The sequence below is a fragment of the Herpailurus yagouaroundi genome, unplaced genomic scaffold, assembly GCF_014898765.1.
Source record: "Herpailurus yagouaroundi ecotype Mexico unplaced genomic scaffold, PumYag 140, whole genome shotgun sequence".
In the NCBI taxonomy this organism is placed as follows: Eukaryota; Metazoa; Chordata; class Mammalia; order Carnivora; family Felidae; genus Herpailurus; species Herpailurus yagouaroundi.
In genome coordinates, this window is record NW_024412395.1 from 62562996 (window position 1) to 62585909 (window position 22914).

General features: G+C 34.3%; 1 protein-coding gene across 9 annotated transcripts in view; it reads right to left on the reverse strand.

Annotated features, from left to right (window-relative positions):
• PDE1A (phosphodiesterase 1A) overlaps positions 1 to 22914 on the reverse strand; it is a 331722-nt gene that overhangs the window by 41103 nt on the left and 267705 nt on the right. For all 9 annotated transcript variants that reach the window (XM_040475566.1, XM_040475565.1, XM_040475567.1 and 6 more), the window contains 4 exons: positions 16529 to 16629; positions 9212 to 9337; positions 5647 to 5748; positions 4897 to 5017 (listed from right to left, as the gene is read on the reverse strand). In XM_040475566.1, the coding sequence (XP_040331500.1) occupies positions 4897 to 5017; positions 5647 to 5748; positions 9212 to 9337; positions 16529 to 16629 (450 nt within the window). The remainder of the gene's footprint in view (positions 1 to 4896; positions 5018 to 5646; positions 5749 to 9211; positions 9338 to 16528; positions 16630 to 22914) is intronic.

Consider the following 22914-nt stretch of genomic DNA (forward strand, 5'->3'; position numbering starts at 1 on the left):
TTTTTTAGAATTCTTAAAAAAATTTTTTTAATGTTTACCTGTTTTTGAGAGAGAAAGAGAGACAGAGCGCTAGTGGGAGAGGGACACAGAGAGAGGGAGACACAGAATCCAAAGCAGGCTCCAGGCTCTGAACTGTCAGCACAGAGCCGATGAGGGGCTCAAAGTCACAAACCACGAGATCATGACCTGAGCCAAAGTTGGACTGAACCATCCAGGAGCCTCTTTTAGAGTTCTTTAAGTCATTCTGCTATATTCTTGTTTAAATCAAGGAAAAATTTATGTACAAAATTTAAGTGCATAAATTATGAACATATCTATGTAATTAACACGCAAGATATAAAACATTTCCATCACGTCCAGAAATTCCCTTAACTTTTTTCAGTGAATCTCACCTCCTACAGGCACCCATTGTTCAGATTTTAATCATCATAGGTTAATTTTGCCAATTTTGAACTTCATATAAATGGAATCATATAGTATGGTTTTTTTGAGATTTATTGTTGTTTGTATTAGTAGTCCATTTTTTTCTTGTTGTATGATATTCCATTGTATGACTATGCCATTATTTATTTATTCATTTCTATTTTGGATGCAAATTTGGACTGTTTCTAGTATAGGGCTATAATAAGTAATACTGTTATGACTATTCCACATTTGGTGGGCATAAGCACTAATTTATCCGAGTTATACACATGTGGGTTGGCATGCTGGGTCATAGGGATATTAAGTCTTATGTTAGTTTCATTAAGTTTCATGGACGCTAGCCAGTAGTTTTCAGAGGAGTTGTAATTATTTATATTCCTACCAGCAATGTCTGATACTTCCAGTTGCTCCACATAATAAAAAAACACTTAATATTTTCAATCCTTTTAACTTTGGTTATTATGGTGAGGATGTAGATGTATCTTACTGTGATTTTAATGTGCAATCCTTTGATAAGCAATGATATTGAGTATACTTGTATGTATTTATTACCAATTTGTGTACTTTTTAACGAGGTGGCTGATCAAATTAGGCTGATTTTTTTTATTACTGATTTGTAGGAGTTTATGCAATTTGTGAACAAGCGCTTGGACAGATATTTGTAGTACAAATATTTTCTCTCACTCTATGGCTTGCCTTAATGGTATTTTTGGAAGAGAAGTGTTAAAATTCGTTCTTGTCCACTTTACTACTTTTTTTTTTCATTTTTAGGCAGTGCTTTATGTGTCTTTTCTAAGAAATATTTGGCTACCCCTAAGATTAGAAAGATATTCTCCTGAGCTTTCCTCTAGAAACTTCATAGGTTTAGGTTTTGTGTTAAGGCTGGAGTCAATCTTGAATTAATATTTATATATGGTATACGTAAGGGATAAAATTCCTTTTCTCCCATATATTTAATAGTATCAGTCTATTGCCATTTATAAACTTTCTTTTCACTGTTTAACTATCTTATTGCTTTTGTAGAAAATCAAATGATCGTATAAGTATGGGACTGTTTCTGGAATCACTATTCTATTTTATTGATCTATTTGCCTGACTCTATGTCAGTAACACACTGCCTTGATGACTTTAACTTTCTACTAAGTCATGTGATAAGAAGGTGTAAATTTTCCAACTTTCTTAATCTTTTTCAAAATTGTTTTGATTATATCTAGATTCTTACATTTCCATGTCAATTTTAGGATCAGCTTTTCTTTCAACTACTACAAAGAAATCTGTTAACAGTTTTTGATAAGGATTATGCTAGGTATATTAATCAATTTTTTGAATTGACATCTTTTAAAAAAAATTTTAATGTTTATTTATTTTGAGAGAGAGAGGGGACAGAGAGGCAGAGAGAGGGGGACAGAAGATCTGAAGCAGGTTCTATGCTGACAGCAGACAGACCAATGTGGGGCCCAAACTCACAAACCATGAGATCATGACCTGAGCTGAAGTCAGACACTTAGCCAACTGAGGCACCCAGGTGCCCCTCGTAGAATTGACATCTTAACAATATTAAATCTTTTAATCCATAACATGGTATATCTCTCAATCTACATAGACAGATCTTTAAAAATTTCTCAATATTCTGTGGTTTTCAGTGTTCAGGCATTATATGCATTTAATTAAATGTATTCCCAAATATTTTTTATGCTTTTGTAAGTCATATTGTATTTAAATTTTTATTTTCAAGTTGTTTGTTGATAGTATACAGAACTACAATTGATCCTACAGCCCTGTTAAACTCATTTATCAGTTCCAGTAGCTTTTTATAGATTCCTTAAATTTCTATGTAGAAGCTCATATTTGTGCAAATAAAGACAGTTCTTTTTATTTTTATCCAATCTATTCTTTATTTTCTTTTATATATCGTAATGGCTAGAGCTTCAAATGCAAAGTTGAAAGGAAGTGGTAAGAGCAGATACCTGGAACTCAGCATGAAAGTGTTCAGTATTTCCCCAGGAAATATTATGTAAGCTATAGACACCTTTTACCACAATGGGAGAGGTCCCCTACTTCTAGTTTGCAGAAAGTTTTGTAATTAGTGTCTTTTGAACTTTGTCAAATACTTTTTCTGCGTCTATTGAGATAATAGTAGGATTTTTTTTCTTTTAATATAGTAATTATTTTAAATGATTTTTTACTTAAATCAACTTACGTCATAATATGCACTCTTTCACTATATTGCTAGATTGGATTTGCTAATATTTAAAGAAATTTTCCACCTAGGTTCATGATAGATATGGGTGTATAATATCCTTTTCTTGCAAAATCTTTGTCAGCTTTTGTCAGGGTTATACTGACAATTTTCCCTCTCGCTCTGTGTTATGAAATAATCTGTGTGAGACTGGCATTATTTCTTTTTGAAAAGTTTGGGAGAACTCACCATCTCTCACTTGAATTGAGAACTGAAAGAAGAATTAAGAATTGAAACCACCTAAGCCTGAATTTTTCTTCATGGAAAGAGTTTAAAATACAAATTCAGTGTTTAAAAATAGGTATATGGATATACAAATTACAATTTTTCTTATGTTTGTTTTGGTATTTTATATCTTTCAAGAATTTGACAATTTCTCCTAAGTTGTCAAATGTGTTAAAACATAAATTATGCCCAAAATTCCTTGCCCTTTTGTTATATGTAGAGTCCATAATGACAACTCCTCTTTTACTTATGATTTGTGTTTTTTTCTCTTTTTCTTTTTTAAAAACATTTTTTTAGTTTATTTATTTATTTTCAGAGAGAAAGCAAGTGGGAGAGGGGCAGAGAGAAAGAATCCCAAGCAGACTCCCGCTGTCAGCTCAGATCCCGATGCAGGGCTTGAACTCACAAACCACGAGATCATGACTTGAGCTGAAACCAAGAGTCAGACGCTTAACCAACTGAGCTACCAGGCACCCATGTTTTTTTTCTCTTTTTAAACTTGCTAACAATCTTATTATTTTTTCTGAGAACAAACTGCTTTCCTTGTTAATTTTTGCTGTTGTTTTTGTTCTGTTTCATTAATTTCTGCTTTTATATTTTTACTTCCTTCCATCAACTTATTTTGGTTTTATTTCCCTAACTTCTTCAAATCATTGATACAAGTACTGTTATTCTTTTCTAATATGAGCATTTAGAGCTATACAACTTCCTCTAAGCATTGCTTTAGCTGCATTCCACAGAACTTCGCATATTGTGGTTTAATGATCATTTAAAATACTTAAAAATTTTGTCTTAACTTGAGCAAAGTCATTTTATCTCTTCATGTTTCTGTTCTTTCATTTATAATATGAGAAAATTGTTGTTAAAGATCTCTAAGTTCTCTTTAGATTTACCATTTTCTGACTAGTGTTTGGTTGAATACATGAAATTATAATTTTTAATTGGCCATAACACACAGTTCTAGAACTGGATAAGTTTTAACATTTGTGTGTGTGTGTGTGTGTGTGTGTGTGTGTGTGTGTTTACCACAAAATGTATTAAAAATATTTTTAAGACTATTTTTAGTATGAAAATACTTAAATTTGGAAGATGTTACTGAGTAACTTTCTCTAGGACCATGCTATGCTATTTCAAAGTGAAACCATATAGCATATTCATTGACAATGGGAAACAGAAAACAGAGTCATCCAAATATAGTAATGTACTTGGTCTTTATGTCTTCAGAATAGGTATAATGTCAATTGGCCCTTTCTTACTATATTCTTTATAATTAAAACTGTAACTTCCTTGAGTTATTTGAATCATTGTAACAAATTGTCAGACCTGAGGAGGGTCATGGGAATCCTGAATTTATAACCAGTGGTCAGAAGGGCTGGTGTCCTGGGGCCCCACTTGATGTTGGCATCTGAACTAGAGCCACTCTTATGGAAGACTGAGCCTTCACCTTGTGGGGTCTGATGCTAACTCTGGGCGGTTAACATCACGATTGTATTGTGGTACCTCAGGTCGGAGTGGACTATTTTTAAAAAAGTATACTTGTGGTAGAGACCACTGGCCATTCCCCATGGCTAGGCTTGTTTTTTCATATAATAATCCACTTTTTACAAAGCATACATCCATCTAATGCAAAATTGTATTTCTCAGTCTTCCTTGCAACTATGCATATATGACTAAGTTATAACCAACAAGATGGATGCAGCAGTGCTGTATATTCTCCCCTTTCCCATTTTATGATGAAAGATATTTGATGTTTCTACTCTAACATTTTACCTCTTAACAGAAGACAACAATACTAATTTGTTTGTTTCTTTCTTTCCCAAGAGTGGCATCTGAGATCCAAGACTTGACTCTCTTTAAAATATATAGTATACTACATAGGATTAGGAAATACATTTATCTGAAAGATAAATAGTAAGTCACAAGCCCTGAATTCGGAACAAAAAAAGGTGCATGTCAATATGCGTAGTTACTATTTCCAAAAACATGTGCACATAGTGTGAAAGAGGCACCTGTAGGAAAAACTCCTCCATCAGGGCCATGGTCCACCGGTGGTGCAGCTGCCAGGATTTGGCTGGGTGGCTGATGTCTGCTGCATGGAGAATCAGGGACATTGTTTTGGCTTTGTCAATCCTGTCAAATCAAGGACATGTTCAAATTATTAGGGCAAAGTAACCAGTTATAGTCTTTTATAAAAAAGTATTTACTTTTTATTTTTTGAAAAAATTTTCAATATTTATTTGAGAGAGAGAGAGGGAGAGAGAGAGAGACAGAGAGAGAGAGAGAGAGAGAGAGTATACACACAAGGGAGGGGCAAAGAGAGAGGGAAACACAGAATCTGAAACAGGCTCCAGGCTCTGAGCTGTCAGAACAGACCCCAACGCAAGGCTTGAACTTCGGAACGAGATCATTATGTGAGCTGAAGTTGGACACATAACCAGCTGAGCCACCCAGGCGTTCCTAATTTTTGTTTTTATTTTACAGAGAGAGCATAAGCGGGGGAGGCAGGGGTAGGGCAGCAGGACAGAGAGAGAGAGAGAGAGAGAGAGAGAGAGAGAGAGAGAGAGAATCTTAAGCAGGCTCCACACTCAACGTGTAGCCTGATGCAGGGCTAAATTCCACCACCCTGAGATCATGACCTGAGCCGAAACCAAGAGTCAGACACTTGACAGATTGAGCCACCCAGGTGCCCCAATATCAATTACAGTCTTTTCTGAATCTAAGCCCACCAAACTTTAACATTATAAAAGAAAATAACCTACCCTTCAGGCTGTTGCAAACTGTTTCTTATATTTTTAATTTGCTGGAAGTGACCTGACATGTCTGTAGACAAAACCATTTCAATCACTAGGTTCCGAAGATCCCTGTGGAGTCATCAAAAGAAGAAAGGTTTATTTGGCCCTTGATGATTCTCAAGTAAAATATTTCTTCAAATATTACTACTTACATGTTATTTTTCTTAATGTATATGAGCAAAAATATGCTACTTTTTAAATATAAAAGAGCTCGCAAACTTTGACTTTATTTCATCCTTTAACTCTAATGGCTTTAGGAAGTTCCCAGGAGAGCGATCTGTGAATGATGCTGTTTAACAACTCTCCTGCTTTCCCCACCCACACGTACAACCCTCCCCTACTCATAATTCCTAAATATTGTTTTTATTTCTGAAAGTATCCTGACAAATCTAAAAAAAATACTTTTATTTTACTTATTTTTTAAAGTTTATTTATTTATTTTGAGGAGGAGGTGGGGCAGAGAAAGGGAAGAGAATCCCAAGCAGGCTCCAGGCCCAGCCCAGTGCAAAGTCCAATGCAGGGCCAGATTACAACTAGCTGAGATTGTGACCTGAGCCAAAATCAAGAGTTGGCCACTTAACTGACTGAGCCACCCCCGTGTTTCCCAAAATTAATTTTAAATGCAGTATTTGCTATTATTAAAACAACCACGATTTATTCAGGTAAGTCCTGAATAAGTAGTGTCCTAAGTAGTGTCCCAAGTAGTGTCCTAGGTGCTTTTATATAGGGGGTATTATTATTTCACACCAGAGGAGATTGGGGTTTTCCCAGTCACATAGGTAGCTGGTACATGGCAGAGATAAGATTCAACACCAAGAGTTCCCACTCCTAAAGCTTACACTTAGACCACTTCACTGTGCCAACCTATCATCCTAAGAACCCCAGAGAAGTCAAGATGCTAACGTGAGTGCAATTCTCTGTTTAAGCTTTTGGGACCCTGACACTACAATATATTGTAGACACAGCTATTGAAAGTTTGATCAAATTTAAATCTGAGCTATAAATACAGTGACCATATCACAAAACCTATGCATGAATAACTCATTCTCACAGTAAGTTGGAAATAAGTTATGACAGGAAAGGCTTCATTGCTCAGTATAGATAGATAGAAAAGTCACTTATACTGGAAATCATATTTTATTTTCATTCTGTGGCATGGCCACTGGAGTAAGCTAAATAAAAGGTGTGTGGTAAACTTGCATTATAATCTTGTGTTGAAGATATTTTACTTAAAGGTGGTATGACTGGATGCTTTTTTTTTTTTTTTAACCAAAGCATATTAGAGGTACTTGCTGAAAATTATGGGTCCTTAATTAAATTGCATTTTTCAGATGGGCATTGTGAGAAATCACTACGCTGATTACTGTTAATGATATTGAATAGCCTGCTTAGCATACTTGCTCCTAAATGTTAAAGGAAACTAAAGATAATGAAATTATTTTTAATACATTTTTTTCCTCTGGAATTATGAAGAGACCCATATTACAATAGCAGCTGAACCAAAATATTCATTTTAACTAAGAAAAAATGAGATGAATGTTTTATGAAATCTTAAAATTTAGCACATTTTAGTTTGTAAGTGATTAGTAAGTGCTAGATATTATCAGTAATCAGCTAATAATGTATCAGTAAACTAGGCAAAATAGTGCACAAGGGAATGTTACTTTATGAATCTTCCTTACCAGATTTTTAAATTATTTCATTTATGGTTACTAAAGTTAAATTAAGAAATAAATAGGTATGCAAACCAAAAACCTACACGTTTTTTAAAAAGCTATCTATATTTTAATTTGTGGTAAAATATTATCAATTTTATACTAGCAAATATATCTTTTGTAGCTTTTAGAAACAGTGTTGTATCTATTAAATTCTACAATCTGTATGATATTATAGTATTAAAACAATTCTGTAAAACCATTCAATTAGGATGATTCTGAGAAGTTACTATACAGAAATTTATAAAATATTATAGGAATAAATTATTAGAATAGTAAAGATGCTAAAGAACAAAAATGTAATAGGAAAAAATTACATTGAAATTGCAACAGAATCAACTTTGGGAAGGAAAAAGATTAATTTAAAGGAATAACAGTAAAAATTAATAATATAAATGTTACTTCTGGGAGTAATAATCACTGATAAAAATTAAATTAATACTCTAAATGAGTACTCTCCAAAAGAGAGTACATTTCTTGGTCCTTAGCAAATACCTCCAAACTTAGCTCCCTACTCCTACGTATACCCTTCTATTCTCCACATAGCCCACCAATGGTAGCTTTAAAATCCCTTCACAATTAGATGGTGGCCTTCTTAGCTGGAAACACAACTGAGCTATTGTTTCCTGCAGAATAAAATGAAAGGCCCAAACTGGGTTCCCAAATTTCTCCCCCCCACATCAGATCTGCTTCCAAGGTTGCAAAAGCGAGCCCATGTTTTATACAGCTTCAAAAGTGGCCTTGAAAAACCAGAAAGCTTGAGTATTTGGAAAAGTAACCATCAGAAATTAGGGCTTGTTTTAAAAACCATTCATTCTTTAATTCATTCATTCATTCATTCATTCATTCATTCATTCATTCATTCATTCATTTTGAGGCAGCTCTTCATCCCAAAGCATTTCTTTGAAAATTTCTTTTTACCTTGATTTAAAGAAAAAAATTAAAAACCTGTGATATTTAAATGGGAACCTTTTCAGCTCACTAACTTTTAACAAAATCTTTGTTAAAGATAAGGCTTTTAAAAAAATAAGTAGGTCTCACTGAATAGTAGGGACATACAGACATATTTGCACTAAATATCTCGATGTTTATCAGAAATTCATACTTAACCGGACACCCTTTATCTTTATTTGCTAAAACCAGCAGCCTTACAGTCAAATGAAGGTGTTGATGATGACCAAAGATAGAAGAAGGAGGAAAAGTTACTCTGAGCAGTAGGGGTACATCTTGTTATCTCCCCCTACATGGCAACAAGTATCACCAATCCATGAATGTTTTTTGTTGTTGTTGTTGTTTGTTTATCTTAAGCAGATGGATGCCCTGAAGAAAAGGAAAGATTTCCCTCTGCATCTGGGTCATTTTACTATATTATGTTTGTAATTTTTTCCTTCAAACAATGAATTTTTTTTTAAAAAAAAGCTAAACTCCACATATAGAAAAATAATATAGGAAGGAATCCATATTACACTACAATTTTGAATTTATTTAGGACCACATATTGGTATAATTAAGCAGAGCTCCATTCAAGAGAGTACATAATTACTCTCTGGAAGTATTTGTTGTGTGGTATGTGGTCTTATGGGTTGGCTATGATGCAAACAGATGTTGAATTAGCCTGGAAAGTAGTTTAACTTCCACCAGCAGAGACTGGCTCCTGGAAGTCTTCTAGGTACTAATCCTTCTTAGAGTCATCTAGTCAAAGGGAATTTTTATAACATGAATAAAAGATTGATTTTCATCCATTTTCTTCACTTTAAATCACATCACTTAACTGTTTCCTGAAATTAAATTTTCTCTAGGCTTCCTCTGAAACTCACCTCCAGTCATCTTTGGATAAATTTATCAAAACATTCATTTCTTCTTCTTGCATAAGCCGATAAGCTGCACTCACATGGTGATTCTCAAGGACTGAGCGATCATTATATAAAAGGGCAACATCTGACCTGAGAATTAAAAACAAAATGTAAAGTACAGGATTCTTTAAATTTCATGAGTGTTGAATAAGAATACTCAAGTCACAAGATATCTATCTCATCAGTAAAAATTCTCTAATTCAACATCCAAATTGATGAAAGTAATTTAATTGTATGATAACTTAAAAAAATAAATCTTATTTTTTTAGAGCAGTTATAGATTGACAGAAAAATTTAGCAGAAGGTACAGAGATTTGCAATATACCCCTTCAGCTCAAACATGTGTAACATCCTCCCCCCATTATTAACAGCCCCCACCAGAGTGGTACATTTGTTATAACTGGTAGGTCTACATTGAGCATTGTTATTAACAAAGTCCATAGTTTACATTAGTATTCACTCTTGGTGTTGCACATTCTGTGACTTTGGACAAATGTACAATGACATGCATCCACACTTATGACATTATACAGAGTATTTTCACTGCCATAGAAATCCTCTCTGCTTTGTCTGTTCTTCCCTCCCATGCCCATAACCCCTGGCAACCACTAATCTTATTGTCTCCATAGTTTTGCCTTTTCCTAATGTCATATATTTAAAGTCATATAGTATGTAGCCTTTTTAGACTGGCTTCTTGCACTTAGTATTATGCGTATAAGATTCCTCCATGTCTTTTCATAACTCAATTCTTTTGAAAACTGAATAATATTCTATTGTCTGGATCTATCAAAATTTATCCTTTCACCTATTCTATCCTCAAGGATATCTCAGTTGCTTCCAAGTTTGGGCCATTATGGATAAACCTACTATAAATTCCTTGTTCAGGTTGTGTGGACATAATTTTTCAACTCCTTTGGGTAAATATGAAAGAGTGTAATTGCTGGCTTGAATGGTAAGAATATGTTTAGTTTTGTAAGAAACTGCCAAAGGGTCTTCCTAAGTGGCTGTACCATTTTGCGTTCCCACTAGCAATGCATGAGAGTTCCAGTTGCTCCACATCCTCACCAACAATTGGTGTCATCAGTGTTCCAGATTATAGCCACTCTAATAGATGTGTAGTGATAGCTCATTGTTTTAATTTGCATTTCCCTGATGACATACAATGTGGAGCCCCTTTTTATATGCTAATTTCCATCTGTATATCTTCTTTGGTGAGGCATCTGTTAAGGCACATTTTTAAGTCAGGTAATTTATTATTGTAGAGTTTAAAGGGTTCTTGTATTTTGCATGACAGTATCTTATCAGATGTATCTTTTGCAAATAATTTCTCCCACTTCGTGGATGGTCTCTTAATTATCTTGATATTGTCTTTTCCAGAGCATAAGGTTTTAATTTTAATGAATTCCAGATTATTAATCATTTCTTTCATGAATTTTGCCTTTAGTGTTGTACTTAAAAAGTCACTGCCACATCCAAGATCATCTAGGTTTTCTCTCATGTTAACTTCTAAGAGTTTTATATTTTGCATTTTACATTTAGGTCTATCACCCATTTTGAGTTATTGTGAGGCGAAGATCTCTGTCCAGATTTTTTTTTTTTTTCTTTGCATGTTCAGTAGTTTCAGATCCATTTGTTGAACAGACTATCTTTGGGTTATTGCACTGCCTTTACTCCTTTATCAAACATGAGTTGACTATATTTATGTGTGTGTATTTCTGGGCTCTTTCTTCTGTTCCATTGATCTATTTGTCTATTCTTTTACCATTACCACACTATCTTGACTACTGTAGCTTTGTAGTGAGTCTTGAAGTTAGATAGTGTCAATTCTCCAACGTTGTTCTTCTCCCTAAGTAACGTATTGGCTATTCTGGTTCTTTTGCCTTTCCATATAAACTTTAACTCTGTTTGTCAATATTCACAAAATAACTTTCTGGGAGTTTGGTATTGCATTGAATCTGTAGATCAAATTGAGAAGAACTGACATCTTGACAATACTGAATTTTCCTACCATGAACATGGAATATCTCTCCATTGATTTAGTTCTTCTTTGAATTCTGTCATCAGGTTTTATAGTTTTCCTGGTATATATCTTATCCATATTTTGTTAGATTTACACCTAAGTATTTCATTTGTTTGGAATTTCAATTTTTTGATGTTAATATAAATGATATTGTGATTTTAATTTCAAATTCCACTTGTTCATTGCTGGTATACAGGAAAATAGCTGAATTTTGTGTGTTAACCCTATATCCTGCAAAGTTTCTGTAATTGCTTGTTAGTTCTATAAGTTTTTTCATCAATTCTTTTGGATTTTCTATATAAACTATCATGTCACTTGTGAACAAAGACAGTTTTATGCCATCTTTCCCAATCTCTATACCTTTTGTTTCCTTTTCTTATCTTATTGCATTAAGTAGGACTTCCACTGTGATATTAAAAAAAAAAAGTAGTGAGAAGGAACATCCTTGCCTTGTTCCTGATCTTAGTGGAAAAACTTCAAGTGTCTCACTGTGAAGTGTGCTATTAGTTGTCAAGTTTTTGTAGACATTCTTCATCAAGTTGAGGAAAGTCTCCTATATTCCTAGTTTACTGAGCATTTTTATCATGAATGGTGTTGGATTTTGTCAAATGCCTTTTCTGCATCTTGATATCATCATGTGTTTTTGTTCTTTAGCATGTTGATATGATGATTACCTTAACTGATTTTTGAATGTTAAGCTGGGGACTAAATCCCACTTGGTTATAGTGTTTCGTTTCCTTTTAATTATCATAGTTTGAATATATTATGCCTTTTCCTTTAAATTTGTAATCCAGATACCTGTGATTTAATTTAGATATGCCAAACAAAGGGAAAAAAATTACTTGACATCTTCATTCAATCTGAATGAATCAACCCTCTGTTGATGAATCAACCCATTCCAGATAGTTGATTACCCACTATTTCCTATTAGCTTGGACTAAAATTACTTTGGGTGGGGGATGGAGGATGGAGGGGATAATATAAATCATTTGATCTATTTATGATTCTAGTTTTTTTTTCTCCCATATAATGTTGCAATTCAATTTGAATATTTTGATCCCATAGCATTAAATTAACTGAGAAAATCATTTTTTAAACAAAATGTATGTTTCACCACCAATTTATAATGAACATTTTAAAATAATGAATTCATCAAGAGAAGTTTTCTTTTGTTTTTCACCTGTCCATATTTTCACATAATTTTATCTTATCACTTGATCAAATAAACTATTTCAAGTTGCATTGTTGAAGTTAGTATCCTAGCATAAAGTTTGAAATATTCCAAGCATTCTCACATCTGTATAATGGAGCTCTGGTTGCTTATTCCTCTATCTTCTTAGGTTGCCAGATCATTTTGCAAGTGTGGAATGGAAGCAGAACCACTATGTTCAATGAATTAAAATGGCAAATCCATGTATATAAGTTGGCAAGTTGGAAGTAGGCAGCAAAAATAGCAAAAGGAAAGTCAATCTAAAACCTGTACAACTTTGCCTCCACTTTCCCCAATGCCCAGATTCTTCATTTTTCATTCCTTCTGGTAGGGATATACTTTTGTCTTACTAAGCCTCACTAAGACTTACTGTTTGTTTTAGGCTTTTCAGTCAGTAGTACTGATTATAGCACTCACCACTGAATGTTTACCAAAAAAAAAAAAAAAAAAAGGTGAGGATACATAAAAGAAAGAACTAAAGAAACCTGGTTTTTGTTGTAAGCTACCTATTCGAGATTTGTATCTAATAATCTACCAGATAAACCAAGCTTAATGGTTAATCCAGCATAGGGAAAATGACCTATTAAGAAGAACAATTACGTATCTTCTGTTTCTAGACTATCATAGAAGTAGAAAAACATATGTAATTAGCTACTAGTACATAACTTCAAAATAGTTTTAATTTCAACCATGGCCTAAAAATTCCTTAACCGATAATCATAACTCAAAATACAGAAAAGTACACCTGCAATCCTTATTTAAAAGATAATTAAATATATGTTTCCAATCTCTAGAATTTCACTCAGATTATGGGAAAAACTGACTTGTAAATCTCATATCATTTGTGTCATATGGCCTCAAATCTAGCCATGACAGTGTTATTACATGATATAGCTCCAAGTAATACTGTCTTCTACTTTCAGCATTAAGCAAAAATGTATTTTTGAACCAGATTTAATTGTAAGAAACGATTATGATTTTGTCTCATAAATCAACAGGATTTTGAGAATACAGCACTGTCTTAATGTTTGAGATGGTCTTTGACTGCTAAGAAAAGAACAACTCTAAGCAACATTCAGTATCCATAGTAACATGTAGCTCAGTATTTTCACAAAAAAATTATTTTTATTTATTTACACTTTCAAGGATTTCATGTATTTTAATGTGTGTATTGAACTCAAATTTAGCACTGCACTATGTTCTAAATTATTTTTCACTTTTCATTACCCAGTATAGAGTTTTCCAAATTAGAAAAGCATTTTAAATTCAAGTAAAAATGAATAATATAAAATACAATAGAATTATTGATATTAGTAACATAAGACCTTATTTTTTCTTGGACATAATATAAAGGCAATAGAGTTTTAAAAGCACACTATATTGTTAGATTTGTGGTCATTACAACTTTTTATTCATAGAATTTTCAAGTTCTTGTATAATTAATCCTTTAAATTGATCCTGATAGGCAATTTATAACAAAATAAACAAAATACTAGACCTTTTCTCTCCTTTATATACAATTTCTTAATATAAAATTGGGGGGAGAAAAGAATTCTTCTTCCTCCTCCCTCTCCTCTTCCTTTACTCTTTTTCTTCTTCTCCTTCCCTTCTTCCTTCTCTTCCACCACCTCCTTCTTTTTCTCCATTTCCTTATCCTTCTCTGCAGTCCAAAGTATAAGTAAGTTAGGACTCTTCCTCCAGTTGTAAATGGATGGTAAAGGAGAAAGCTAGAAGAGACAGCCTGACACTGCTGCTGGAGAAAGCCAGTCCATTGCCTTCACTTTTCAAAGTAGAAACAAGAAGTGTTCATTGGTAACAAATCTCTCGCTCCTTTTCTCCTAAAACTATTGCCCTATACAGGGCTCAGTTCAGTAATGAGCTATCTTTAATTAAAATCTCACTCATTATGGATTCAGGGGATGTGGAAGAGTCTTTGACAAGAAAAAATGATCTGCACAGTCTACCTTTGCTCTGATGTTCAGCACAAAAATGGAACAACTCTCTCCACTCTCCAAATGTGTAGGTTATTAACACCCCCTTCCACATGACCTGACCTCAATGTCTCTTTTTTCCCTTCTTGTTCTGCCAATCTTAGGGACTCTGGGTTTACACAGAATGCCTTCTTCAATATTTCACTGTATTTCAACTCTCCCTCTGTCTCCATCAAGGGATCACGTTTTCTAAGCCCATCCCATTTCAGGCTATAGAAGACTGGAACTATCATGCATCTGCCTCTGGCCATGGGATCAGAGTTGTAGGAAGAAGCTAGATTGAGAGTATCCCTCTTCTCAGCTTCTGAATTCTGCTACTGCCATCAGCTGACTATGTGTACATAGATAGATCATTTCACTTCTTCAGGTTTTTTTTCTCTGCTTAGGTTGTGAGACTTTGACCACATGATCCATAATGTGGCTTTCTGTCACTAAGTCACTTGAGGCACTAAAAATGTCTAATATTTCAATAAAATGTTCCTATGCTCCCCACATTGAAAAATAATTTCCTATAGCTGCAAAATCAGGTGTTAACAATATTGCTATTAAAAAACAAATGAACAGACCACACAAAAACCTGCACATAAATGTTTATAGCCTCTTTATTTATAACCTTTATTCAAAAATCTGGAAGTAACCAAGATATCTGTCAATTGGTGAATAAGGAGAGAACCTTTGCCACATGCATACAATGTAATGTTTGTTGTTCACCAGTGAAAAGAAATGAGCGATATATAGCACAAAGACTACGCCAGAATATGTACTATGGACTTTTAGTGAATAATAATTACAAATAATATTTCATTAATTATAACAAATGTACCATACTGATGCAAGATGTTAACAATAGGGGAAGCTGTAGGGTGGGGAAAGAGTACATGGAAACTATGTACTTTTCAGTTTTTCTGAGAATCTAAAGCTGCTCTAAGAAATAAAGTCTATTAATTTAAAAAATGAAAAAGTAAAAAATAAATTTAATTTTCCCTCAACAAGAATAGACAGGTCTACAGTAGTTCCAGAGAAACATCAGTCTGTCAATGTACATCTCCATCTCAAGCATATTTGACTAGTAAAAGACAGAGAAATTTCAGGATCCAATGTATAGAAAGCGAATTGGATCATGATGGGTCCTAGACACGTTCTGCCTCCCAGGCACTGAGATCTCTGTGCAACCAAAAGAGCAGAGAGCACTTTTCTGTTACGAACTGAATTATTTCCCTCCCAAATCCTTATGTTGATGTACTCACCCTTTGTACCTTAGAATGGGACTGTATATGGAGATAGGCTTTTAAAGAGGTAATTAAAGTTAAATGAGGTCATAAGGGTGAGGCCTAACCAATATGGCGGTATTTTTCTTATAGGAAGAGAAAGAGATACCAGGAATGTGTACCCACAGAAAAAAAGCCATGTGAAAACAGTGAAAGAGCAGCCATCTGCAAGCCAACGAGAGGGGTTTCAGCAGAAACCAAACCTGCTGACATTTCTTGGACTTCTAGACTCCAAAACTGTGAGAAAATTTCTGTTATTTAAACCACCCAATCTGTGATTTTGTGATGACAAATATATCTCCACTCTGGTATTTTGATTCTAATAACTGCCATTATTACCATCACTAAAAAATATCATTTTCTAATTATTTTAAGCTTAGAACTTCACGCTAACCTGGAAATACAGTTTCCTTGATTTTTTTCAGAAGTACAATTTTATTACTTTCAAATACATAATGATACTAAACTGATGCCTTAAACAATATGTTGTAAGATTTGTCTCAGTGAGCAGATGTCTGACTTATGTGATAGTTCAGAATATTAATTCTGGGAAGAAAGAAGTTGTATGACACATTTTTACATTCTCTAAATTGCTAAATATGTCACCAAATATTTGTACAATTTTCTTGATAAATAATAATCGTTTGTTAGCTTAAGTAATTTTGCTAAAATCTATTAAAACTATTCTTATTAGACATATTCACTGTTATTTTTAAATTTTCTTAAAAATAAGTAATATGTGGAAAATAAATTTCAAGTTTTAATTAAAAGTTAATACTTTATATAACTTACCTAGTCTGAATGTGAAAGTTGTTTGTGGTTCCTGTATGCTCATAATCATGAATGGCAGCAGCAAAGACCATTGCTAAAATTTCCAGTTCAGTGAGCCAGTGCTAGTAAATTAAAGAAAGATACCATGGTATTTAGAAAGTACAGCCATCTTGTATTCCTACAAAAGAGATTTTTCAGTGCATCTAGTATAAGTAGTCGTATAAATATATTAAATTATTTTTATTGATCTTAAAATACTTTTTCCCCTTATTTCACATACATTAATTGCATAATGGATGCTTCATGAAGTCAATGATTGTTTCATGGCTTGTAAATTCAAAAAGAGACACTATAATGTTCCTTGCTAATCAGAAAAGGAGTAATTTTCTATGATTTAAAAGGTGAACCCTCACTAGGTTTTTGAATTCAAAGGGGTTTGTTGCTAATTAAAATTAGCAATTTGGGTTCTCATGAAATCAATTATAGTTTAGTGATTTCTTTTAGTTTAGTAATTTTTAACATATAGCCCATATATCATTGAAATGTTTTTAGCTCAACTTTTGTAGAAGACTCTTCTATCAGGAAATTTCCTAAGAGTTGAAAATATTCACTTTTCTCATTAGAGAAACTGAACTTTGTTTTTATATTTAAAAATCTGGAAGCGTTTCTAAGAATTTACTAAATTTGCTCTTCATAGCACACATACTCTTGACTGTGCATATAAGTTAGTAATAAAAGAGAGAATAAATGTTTCATATAAAATCCAGACCACCTGCTTCAATATAGATTGATCGTTCTGTTATCCATTGGATGGTTTAACAAATTTCTCTGCTATTATAAGCCTACTTTGGTAATTTGATAGTTTATTCATCACTGACATTTAACATAACAGTTTTACTCCTCTATTATGGTAACCACATGTGACCACTTAAACTGAAAATAAATATAATTAAATAAAATTAAGCTCATTTTCCCAGTCACAGAAACCAAATTTTAGCTGCTTCATAGTCACATGTAGCAAGTAGTTACCAGATGGAACAGTGCAGTGTTCCTATCATCACAGATAGTTCTATTGGATAGAACCACCAGTAGGTGGTACTTGATGGTAGTAATGGAGGATCCAAATGATATGGAGCTTGCTCTTAGTAGTCTCATTCCATATACTTGAAACAATTAAATTGTACAAAGCAACAGAAAAATATAATGTAAACTACATGCATACTTGATAAAAGATCACAGTTTGAAGTACAATCAAAGAGCAGATTGAATGTCTATTTGATGGCAGTGATGTTGAAAGAAGGATGGACAAAGATTAGTATCTAAATGCAGTGTTAGGAACAGAGAGATTCTAAATAGAGCAAATGCAGAATGAGAGTGTAGAGGCTGATATGAAAGGCGAATTGCCAATTGTGTTGGAAAGTCAAGTGGAATGAGAATGGAAAGAGAGTGCAGCTTATGGGAAGAGTTGATAGACTACTTTGATTAGAGCTGATGAATTTGGATTTTGTATAAAATGCAAGAGGGAGCCATTGTAGGTCCATGACTCAGGAATGAGAGGTGACAACTGTTGAATTTCATAATTGACAAAGGCATCATCTTATTAATCTTTGCTCCCCTTCACATAACCTATCATGGTAATTGGCACATAGTAGGAACTTAATATTTGTCTGTTGACTTGAATTTCACCAGTTTTGCATTAGAAGGAGGTAGTAAGGAATAGTTGAAAGAGATTGTGGAATCAGACAATTGCTGGTTTTAAATCTTTGTCGATCATTAGGCAAACAAGTTATTTACCCTCTCAGCCAGAGCTCTCATGAAAATAGAATTAGTGATCATTCCCTGTGGAATTTTAAAAGAAGTTTTAAGTTAATGTATTCGCTGTGCTTTTTCACAAATCTTGTCATATAGTAAAATACAGAACAGATGCCATTTTCCTGAACTTATTACCTTAAATGCACTGCAGAAGGCATTGAGTCTGGGAAATAATAGTGAGCTAACATATCTTTAGTGATTGCAATTCAAGAATAAATAGTCTCACAGCTGGATGACTGGAGCAGAAATGATTTTCAGAACCAAAGGGAGTTGATATAGCTAGCTATTCTGTGTTTATGGGTGCATTTAATTGTGAGTCATTAAAAGGAAGAATGGGCTGTATTATAAACTGAAGTAAGACTGAGCCTCCAATGTCCCCAGCGAGACTGTGGAATTAAACACCATGAAATGAATAGCAAGCAACTAAAGTTAAACCAGTTCTTGAGCCCCCAGAAACCCATTGTTTTATAAAAAAAATTATTCCTAGAAAAAAAGTCACCTGTTTTCTTAAGTATTTCCTATTGATTATATTTAAGATTTATATATTTAACTGTGATTTTAAAAAAGTAACATTCAATATCTATAATAACATAGAATATGAAGTTGCAATTATACAAAAATACAATTAGGGCAGCAGAGATAAATTTTAATTATAGATTATCTCATAAGTATTTAAAATTATTATCTTCCTAGCTGTCAAAATTGATTATACTTATTTCCTGTTTTTAGTCTCATTATTCTCTGCTTCCCATAAATAGTACTTCTTCCATGAATCTCTCTTATTTATTGCCACATTATAGCCCTAATAAATAATTTTAAATTATAAAATGGTTTGGAAAGAGAGAAATGCTGAACCCTCACACTCAATTTAAAAGCACATCTATTCTGCATTAGCAAAAGTAGAATTTGGGGCTGAATTTTTAGCTCCTTGGTTGTTAATTCATTTTACACTGGTGCCAAATGAGAATTCTAACTCAGAAAATGAAAGCTTAAATTCATAGATTTTGTAAATGATGCAAGAGGACACGCCAGAGAGAATGAGACTGAATCCTATCACTCTTCCCAACTAGCATAGTGATCCATACGTAACCTATACTCTTCTGATTCCCCACGGACAGGCATAAAGGGTAAAAACGATGAGTCATGAGCAGTGCAGACACTGTGCTTCATCTAAACTACAGTTTGCACTTTGCATAGAGGAATGCTCAGGGAGACTAACTCTAAAAATGAGAAGTCCTCAAATTAAATCATAGGGAGATACTGACCGCTATCAACAGTTCGCACAATGATGACAGAAAGAAAGAAGAAACTAACATTAACTGGACATTTTAGTTATATGGTCTCTAATTTGTATAACCATCCTATTTTCCATTTATGAGGTAAGTATTTTTACCTTCATCTGGCAGCAAACAAAGCTGAATCCTAAAGAATTGAATCAACCTGCCAAAGGCCACATCGCTATCAAGTGGAAGAGCAGGAATTCACCCCCAAATCTGATTTCAAAGTTTCTGTTCCTTCCAGAGATCAAAATATGCCTTCCATGGATGACAACAGCATTTGTTACTTGAGGGAGGTAATATGCAGAACACATTCTTCTAAGGTTTCAAAAGCAGAATTTCTAGATAATTTAACTGGGTATATTGATGGGTAGAAGCTAATAAAGCTCTAAGACTTATGATGTAAATTTTCATACCTCAAGTTTTCAGTGTGTGTGTGTGTGTGTATGTGTAAGGTTGGGAGAATTTCAGGTCAGAAAATCACATTGACCTATTAGTTCCTGGTGTGTCTAAAAGAGCATAATTAATAACTCTTTAAATTATTGGGTTGGGTACTTTTTCTCTATCCCTTTGACTAGGATGACATAGTTTGCTATAACTTACCCAGTATAGAAAGTGAGTGTTATAATAATATTAATACATAATACACATAAAGTAATATATAATAAAAATAAGTTAATAATTGTTATCGACGTGAGGGTGTGTGTTAATACCCATTATGTGTCAGGAACTAGGTTAGGTGCTTTACATATATGATATCATTGACTCTTCACTGGTGGTCAGTATTATTAACCACATATTAATGACAAGAAAACCAAGGTAGAGAGCGAGTGAGCAAGCATAGTGGTAGAGCAGGATTTCACACCTATGTCTGATTGCCTTGAAAGCCTGTACCCATTCCACTCTTCCAAATATTGCTGTCTGGGAAGCCGTTTGTAAAAACAGAATTCCCACACCGTTTGTAGAACACAGACAGAGTGGTACGTTTTCTGTAGACTGATTGGAGAACCACTGAGTCATTCCAGAGTGTGGGGGTCTATTTCTGGGTGTGGTCAGTAGACTGCAACTGCCAAAGGAAATAGATCGCACATCATCTTTCTTTCTTCTACTCTTAATGTTAGAACACAGTGCCAGGAGCCCTTAAATACAAGTGTTCCTTTCAAGACCTCAGATGATTTGAAATTCAATGAGATATTTGAAGGTGGCTTGGTAGCACTTGGTGAAGGAATTTGCTCTTTAGCAAATGGATTGAGCTACCACACACCCCTGTCACCTTGGCACAGAACTACAAGTTAACTAAGTGATAAAGGATAGAAAGAGACAGAGGCTGTACCGACATCCAATCTCTCTGCAGTGTCTACTCCCAAGCCAAGAGTATCCCATCTGACATTAACAAACTGAAGGACACTGGCTTCATCACAATCCCCTTCAGGCACTGGTCCTTAGAACACTTTGCAGGTGACAGGCTGTGTGAGTCACCTGACAATTTGGGGCTGCCACTGGAGTGCTCCATAAATGTCACACAGATAAGACTGTCCTGAAACAGCAGGACATCAACTAAAATACTGAAGTCAGTGACTTCAGTAACTTTCCCAAAGCTATAAAGCTGGCAGTGAAATGTAGTTTGGGCAACACTGTCAATAAATTCGTAATTCATTTTGCCTTTCATCTTAGCATCTATCATAAAATTTCTCATTACTCTCTGTAGTTTAAATGTATCTTCCTGATCTTGGACAACAGTGACAATCTTCCACTAGGCTGTTTTTGTAATGGCCAAACTAATGGATGATTAAAGAGCCCACTAACACATTTTTGCTGAAGGATGAATAAATCAGAAACAAGTTCCTCCAACAAAACCTGCTAAAGTAGAGTGAAGTTATGTTTATGACTGGTAAGTTACGGTCCTCTCAAAGAGTGACTATGTGATCTTCACTAATGTCAACTTCTAGGAGTCCTGCCGGGCTGGACCAGCTTTGTCCAGTATTCTGGAGAAGTTGGAGTGGCTTGGTATATCCAGGAAAAAGTCCTCCTCACAATTCCGAGGAAAAAGTTCCATTGTGGATTTGAATTTCTCTATTTACCAATAATACAGCATCCTTCATTTCTTCAAACAGAGATTTCATTTCAGAACAGAGATTCTGAGGCTAAAATAGGAGACTTTTATTTAGCTCCCTTTACACTGATAGCGAAAATAAAATATACTTAAGCAGAAACATTTTTATTTTATTTTATTTAAAAAAAATTTTTTTTCAACGTTTATTTATTTTTGGGACAGAGAGAGACAGAGCATGAACAGGGGAGGGGCAGAGAGAGAGGGAGACACAGAATCGGAAACAGGCTCCAGGCTCTGAGCCATCAGCCCAGAGCCCGGCACGGGGCTCGAACTCACGGACCGCGAGATCGTGACCTGGCTGAAGTCGGACGCTTAACCGACTGCGCCACCCAGGCGCCCCATGCAGAAACATTTTTAAATGATGAAATTTTGGTTACCTCCCAGCATAAAATGGCATATATCTTCTCACTGCATGTCATAATTAAAGTAGATATTTTATTAGACTGAAGGCTTTACTTTTCCATTCCATTAAGTTCTGAAAAAACTGAATCACTTCAGTTTCCATTTCAGGGTACCACTTACATGTTATGTTTTTGAGTTAACTTTTTCAAAGCCACAGAACTCAGGAAAGAGGAAATGCCACACTTGAAAACCATCTGGCTATCAGATTCAAGACCAAGGCCTTAGAAAGGAAACAGTAAGCAGCTCTAACCAGGAAGGTAGTGAAGCAACTTTTTCAAGTAGAACAGCATTTGCAGCTGTCAGGAGGCAAAGAGTTCAAAAAACAGCTGTGATGATGAAGTCTTATTAGAACCAAAGGAACTTTAAAAGAATTTGCGTGTGTGTGTGTGTGTGCGTGTGTGTGTGTGTGTGCGTGTGTGAGTGCACATACTAGAAACAGTTATAAAGAAGGTTACATATGCTACTTTTTAAAAGCTTATAATATTTTAAAACTCTATCTTTGAATGCTTTATTTTCTACTTATTATTGTTAACTTCAACTCCATCCCTTTCCATGCCAAATCAGACTCCTAGAAAGAAGAGTGAGTAAACTTCAACCCAGGACCAAGCAAGTCCAGACATGGCTGCATTTGATCTCAGCCAATGGGCATGTTTATACCTTAAGTCTGTGACGCCCATACCTATACCTTACAACAGGAAAACCCAAGGTATGAGGTTGACAATACATGTAAGTTCAGCCTTCAATAAGGTCATGAGAAGGTCATGCTACTGTATCAGTTAGGGTTTTTGAGATTTCTGCCTCAC